This window comes from Notolepis coatsorum (assembly GCF_963971535.1).
Source record: "Notolepis coatsorum genome assembly, chromosome: 11".
Taxonomy (NCBI): Eukaryota; Metazoa; Chordata; class Actinopteri; order Aulopiformes; family Paralepididae; genus Notolepis; species Notolepis coatsorum.
This window is the reverse complement of record NC_140175.1, coordinates 3,153,942-3,160,468: the sequence shown is the minus strand read 5'-3', so window position 1 is coordinate 3,160,468 and position 6,527 is coordinate 3,153,942. Positions and strand designations below refer to the sequence as shown.

General features: G+C 40.5%; 1 protein-coding gene across 1 annotated transcript; it reads left to right on the top strand.

The window, feature by feature from the left end:
* Positions 1-296: 296 nt before the first annotated feature.
* On the top strand, positions 297-953 carry LOC311236475 (uncharacterized protein; the record flags this gene model as incomplete). Its single annotated transcript, XM_084324153.1, has 1 exon — positions 297-953. The coding sequence occupies one exon, from the start codon at positions 297-299 to the stop codon at positions 951-953; it is 657 nt and encodes a 218-aa protein (XP_084180279.1).
* Between the last annotated feature and the right edge of the window lie 5,574 nt (positions 954-6,527).

Here is a 6,527-nt window from a genome sequence, read left to right as displayed (position 1 = left end):
TTGAAAATGGGGGACCTTGATGTAAAGAAGACGAAAGTCTTTCTCTGGTCTGCATCCCCTTAACAATTGTATGTATTGAGCTGTACTGTACTGTACCCATTCTGCAATCTGTTAATAAAGTTTTCATTCATTCATTCATTCATTCATTCATTCATTCATTGAATACTGAATGAATGTTAATATCAGACCATATTGAATACTGAATGTTAATGTAACCCTCCCGCTCTTCACTTGCAGCAGCACCGCGAGGCTCCGCCATTTGCCACAAGTTTTCTACTGTAGCTTAAAGACAAAAGATGTCAGACGAAGTAAAACTTTTCGTCGCCGGACTGAGCTTCGACACCACGGACGCCTCGTTGGCGATAGCGTTCTCAAGGTACGGTAACATCGCCAAATGCTACGTCATCAGAGACCGAGAGACGGGAAGGTCCCGCCGCTTCGGCTTCGTTACATACGATTACGCCGAGGACGCCAAAGATGCGCTGGATGGAATGAACGGCAACACGGTCGACGGCAGAGCCATTCATGTGGATGAAGCAGGGCAGGGCGGCGGTGGAGGCAGAGGTCGTGGTGGCGGAGGATATGGCGGCGGAGGATATGGTGGCGGAGGATATGGTGGCGGAGGATATGGTGGCGGAGGATATGGTGGCGGAGGATATGGTGGCGGAGGATATTCAGATTCAGATTCAGACAACTTTATTGGTCCCGCATGGGGCTATGGCGGCGGAGGATATGGCGGCGGAGGATATGGCGGCGATAGAAGCTACGGAATGGATCAAATGGACTGGTGCCATGAAGCACCACCGCCGACCACGACGGACATAATGGCCGCTATTAATCGACTGAATCAAAATGTCGATTCAAGGTTTGAAAAGTTGGATGCATCACTTGGATGGATAATATTGAGTAATGGTGGCCTGAATGATTGGTATGGAACCCAATTTCACAGGTAACCACCGGTAAATCATTTTCCCCATTTTCCCCACTCACATTTAAGCCCAATTAAGTTTAAGAGTTTCTTTCTTTGACCTATAGCACACACACACACACACACACACACACACACACACACAAGCATTCTCCCATTGATAATACACACACACACACACACACACACACACACTCCTGTAATAACACATAAGCTACTCGCTTAATCTTTACATCTTTGCACCTTGTCTCTCTCATCTTTCTCTCTTCTCTCAGTGATATCTCTCATACATGACATCCCCCAATGATATAGTGTCTTCTGTCTTTGGAAACACCTAACTATAACTATTCCCTGACACATGACACATACAATCCCACATTGCCCTCGCTCTCGGCCTGCACTTCACCTTCACACACACACACACACACACACACACCAACACATCCCAGTTCCACACACACATCCCCTTCACTCGCCCTCGGCCTGCAGTACCACACACACATCACGCACACACACTCCTGTGATAATACACACCTACATACACCTTCCCGCTGTTCACTGCTATAGACACACACACATTTCCCAGTTAAGGAGTTTCTGACGGTAACCTTGCCGGCCCCTCACACACCCACAGGCTCACTTAAATCTACTCAGTTAATCTTTACATCTTTGTATAGCGTGCATAAGTAGTTAAGTTACTTCTTACTGATGACTATTTTTAAACTGAATCATTTTAAACTATTTTTATTATTTGTATTACTGAATCAAACTGTAAACAGAGAGCCTATTGGGATGCTAGATCCTAATGTGAAACACTGTGCTGTTGTATGTTAAATACCCTGTTGTATGTCCGTTCTATTTTATAATTTTTTGTATTACTGAATCAAACTGTAAACAGAGAGCCTATTGGGATGCTAGATCCTAATGTGAAACACTGTGATTTACCATACCTTGCTATATGTTAGAGTGATGCTCTGTTGTGAGGAGAGGATGACTTCTGACCTAAATCTTTTCCTCTACTAGCAAAGTTGTTTAACATTCCAGTTAGGTACATCGTGAACATCACCGCCTAGCCAAGGTTGATTCTCCTAACTGGGCCATTCTCATCATCATATCTGATGTATTATGTTAAGAGCGATGGAAACTCAAAGTACTAAGAGCGATACACTGCTCTGTTGTTATATATTTTTCTTTATTGAACAATCTTATCACACTTTTTACTGTCCGTTCTATCTATTATTTTTAGCCTATTTTAAACTGAATCAAACCGCACTTTTTTACTCTATCTAATCTATTCTATTTTATTATTTGTATTGCTGAAGAACTGATTTGCCTAACCTTGCTACCTCTCTATCTCTTTGTATTTACATTTAAAATTTTTATGCTCGCTTATGCCTGTATTTTTTACTGTTGTTGTATGTCCGTTCTATTTTATAATTTCTAGACTATTTTTAAACTTAATCATTTTAAACTATTTTATTATTTGTATTACTGAATGAAACTGTAAACAGAGAGCCTATTAGGATGCTAGATCCTGTGATTTACCATACCTTGCTATGCTCGCTCATGCCTGTATTTTTTACTGTTGTGAAGCACTTTGAACTGCAACCTCTGTATGAAAAGTGCTATACAAATAAAGTTATTATTATTATTATTATTATAAGTACACATATACTATCGACAATCTAGCGTTTATTTGAAAACTATTCATAAATAGGCCGAAAAATGACAACGTTTTTGTGTATGCCAGAATATTCCAGTAAATGCTGTTTATCACGGAATCTATATATTTTCCTGAAAAACGAGGGCTTTTCAAAAAGCTATAAAACGGAAATTAACCGATTAAAAAACAATCCGTTTCGACAATGTTGACTGCAAACAAGTCATTGATAAGCGACGGGCAGATTAGACACATAGCCATAATTTAAGACAGAGATTATGCGTTCACAACGCTATCATTGAAGTGGGTGCTGGCTAGGGCTGCAACGATTAGTCGACATAATCGACGACGTCGATCATAAAAACTTGTCGACGAAGAACTTTTGCGTCGATTAGCCGTAATTTTTTTTAAAAAAATAAACGTTTTTTTTTTTTTTTGCACTACCAATCTTTGTGAAAGTGGCTTCTCAGCTCTGGTCCAGCTGAAGACAAAGCAGAGGAACAGATTGGACATTGAGCATGACCTCAGAGTTGCTTGTCTACCATCACCCCAGACTTTGAGACTCTTGTCAGGATCAAACAACATCCCCATTTATCCCATTAGTTCCCTGGGATGTTAAGCTAAGAAGTCTGCTATATATATTTTTTAGTTATTTAAACACTTCCACTTTAATTTGTATTATTTAATTTATTTATCTTGTTATGAGTGATTGTTGTATTGTTCATACATTTTGATTTAAAGTTGCTTAAGATCCAAATTCAAATGTTTCATGAGTCATTATTTTAATTTGCTATGGGATCATCATGTTATGTTAAGTTAACTGTTAAGGCAGAGGGACTGGACAACAGGGTGACATTCACAGGTGTGCAGACTTGAGCATGTGAGGTAAAACATGCATTGGAGAAGGAGCCATGCCCACAGGAAGCAGAGATTGAGGGTGTGACAAAAATAACCGTTTGATTAGTCGACTAATCGAATGACAAAAATAATCGTTAGATTAGTCGACTAATCGAACAAAATTATCGACAGATTAGTCGATTACCAAAATTATCGTTAGTTGCAGCCCTAGTGCTGGCATTTAACAGGGTTTTACCATGTTCACCAGTGGTAATCAAAGTGTTAAGCACAGAATTTAGAATGTGTGTACGTACAGAAAAATCTGGATTTATCACATGTGCGTACACAGGTTCTACGCACACTCCGTGTTGATAAATACCATTTGTTCTACGCTCCGTGCTCGTGCACGATTTTAAGTATTTGCATATAGAACCGCCCGTAATTAACCATATACGGTAATGAAACACCCCCATGAAATGTGGAAAAGTGGACTAAGCCGAGCGAAGCGTGTTATGGGAGAAATACGCGACAGGTTGACAGACATGTACACGTACGGTGATGTCGGATATGATATCTATTAACTTCCTAAAGACCATTGCTGCCTGGGCAGCGCAAACACTAATAAAGACCGTTAACCACTGTGGATTTTCCGTAATTTTTCTACCTGCATATGATTTGTAGAGGCATACAATCTATTTTGATGTCGGTATTAGGTAGCCTATATAAACAATAATACGAGAGCATATACAAGAACAATGAATCCCACTGCCATGTAGCCTATGCCATGTGTAGCCTGCCTATATGTGATCAATACAAACTTGAACTTGAATTCCATCATGTCTGTGTGCGGGAGCTCACAAGGCTGTTGTCACAATGTAAATAAAAACCTGCACTGAAAAGTTACAGTATGTAGTTGGTTGATTATTTGTATGACAGTCAGTAAACCCTTGCAAAAAGTATCCGTTTTATTGAATGAATTGAAAACATGGAGCATTGCCTTCCTCCCGGCATGCAGCAACGACATGAATCAGGCAAATGCGCATCGCAACATTGACTGAGTGGAATCCCTTTCTATTCAATCACATAACTGCATTTGTGATGGAGCTTTGACAGCTACATGGGTGGTACAGTAACAGTCTATTGCTCGATCCATCTCCAATATCACGATGGACCGTGCCGGTGGCCAAAGACCCGAGGGTGGAGAGGACTTGAATGTGCACGGGGATGGCATTTGTGCGTTTTGTTCCACGCTCCAATTGCGGTCTCAAATTGCGGTACAAATGAAGGAGGTGTCTCGGGTAGAGCGGACTCTAGTTAATATTATGTTCTCTCGGCAATTAGACTGCCCCTCATTCATTCATTCCTATCTGCTATCTCTGAAAACAGTTCCCCACGGAGCGCAGTCAGTGCACCCCATAGTATTCCGATAACCCTATATATAAACCATGCTGCCTTCATTCGGAAAGAAAGACTTATTCCAAATGCTATATTTATAGGGTTTGACAATAATTACACTACTGTCGCTATTTTACAATGAACTATAAAGAATTACGGGTCATACAGAACACGCCAGTGTTGAAACTAATGCACGGAAGCTTATTTCCTCGTTGCAATATTCATATTCTACCGCTGGGCGCCAGGTACGCATGCCCTGAGCTGTGCGTAAATATACGCACAAAGTCAAGCACACGTTCAAATTGATAAGTCCCAAACTTTGCTTAGAAATGATCGTACGCACGGGTTACGCACATATCTGTGCGTACGCATAGATATATATAGAACACCTATGTGCGTACGCACCATTGATAAATGAGGGCCCTGGAGAGAGCACGTCAGACTACACCTCCCTATTGTGTTTGTAGGTGAAGCAGCGGTTTCATCTCACTGATGCTCCCTGCTGGCCGAGCCCTAGAATGCAGCTTAAACCCCTCTGGCCTACTAGAAAATAATTTCCCATAGACGGCCCATAGGAAAGACACAGCTTTTATATTTAGAAGAAAAAATAAAGTAAAAATTAAATGAAGAAGATACCTTCAACATGGAATATGTCCTCTAATAATTTTTATTTTTTTTATCATGAAGACCATTTATTTTGAAAAGTCACCCAGAGCCATAACTTGGTGCAGTAGTAGAGCAAAACATCTATCTATCAGCTGGTGAAGTTGACTAGTAGAGCGGACAGCATCTATCTATCAGCTGGTGAAGTTGACTAGTAGAGCAGACAGCATCTATCTATCAGCTGGTGAAGTTGACTAGTAGAGCAGACAGCATCTATCTATCAGCTGGTGAAGTTGACTAGTAGAGCAGACAGCATCTATCTATCAGCTGGTGAAGTTGACTAGTAGAGCAGACAGCATCTATCTATCAGCTGGTGAAGTTGACTAGTAGAGCAGACAGCATCTATCTATCAGCTGGTGAAGTTGACTAGTAGAGCAGACAGCATCTATCTATCAGCTGGTGAAGTAGACTAGTAGAGCAGACAGCATCTATCTATCAGCTGGTGAAGTTGACTAGTAGAGCAGACAGCATCTATCTATCAGCTGGTGAAGTTGACTAGTAGAGCAGACAGCATCTATCTATCAGCTGGTGAAGTTGACTAGTAGAGCAGACAGCATCTATCTATCAGCTGGTGAAGTAGACCAGGGGTTCCCAAACTTTTCAGGCCGGGACCCAGAAAATAAGGCGTCAGAGGACCGATTTTTTAAGCCAAATATCACTTCAATCCTATTAAGTTAGTTCAAGTTAGTTATTCATTTATATGTGCTATTTATGAGAGGGCTAACTTGTTGCAAAATAATAATGATAATAATAATAGCCTCATTAAAATACTATTGTTGCTTCGGTTGTTTTCAGCGTTTTATGTGCATAATCTGTTATTTAGTTTGAAATGTTCGTTGAAATAAGTCGATTTTTCGTTTTTGTTTATTTATTAAGTTAATATAAAACCATATAGTCACATTTTAGAATACAATAGAATAGAATTTTAGAATACAACTAGAAACACTGTCCTGGCCTGCTTCTAAGTTCAGTGGCCTGACAAAAAAAAATTTGTTCTTTCTTTTTTTAATCATCTCGCGGCCCTCCTGTGGCTGCTCGCGGCCC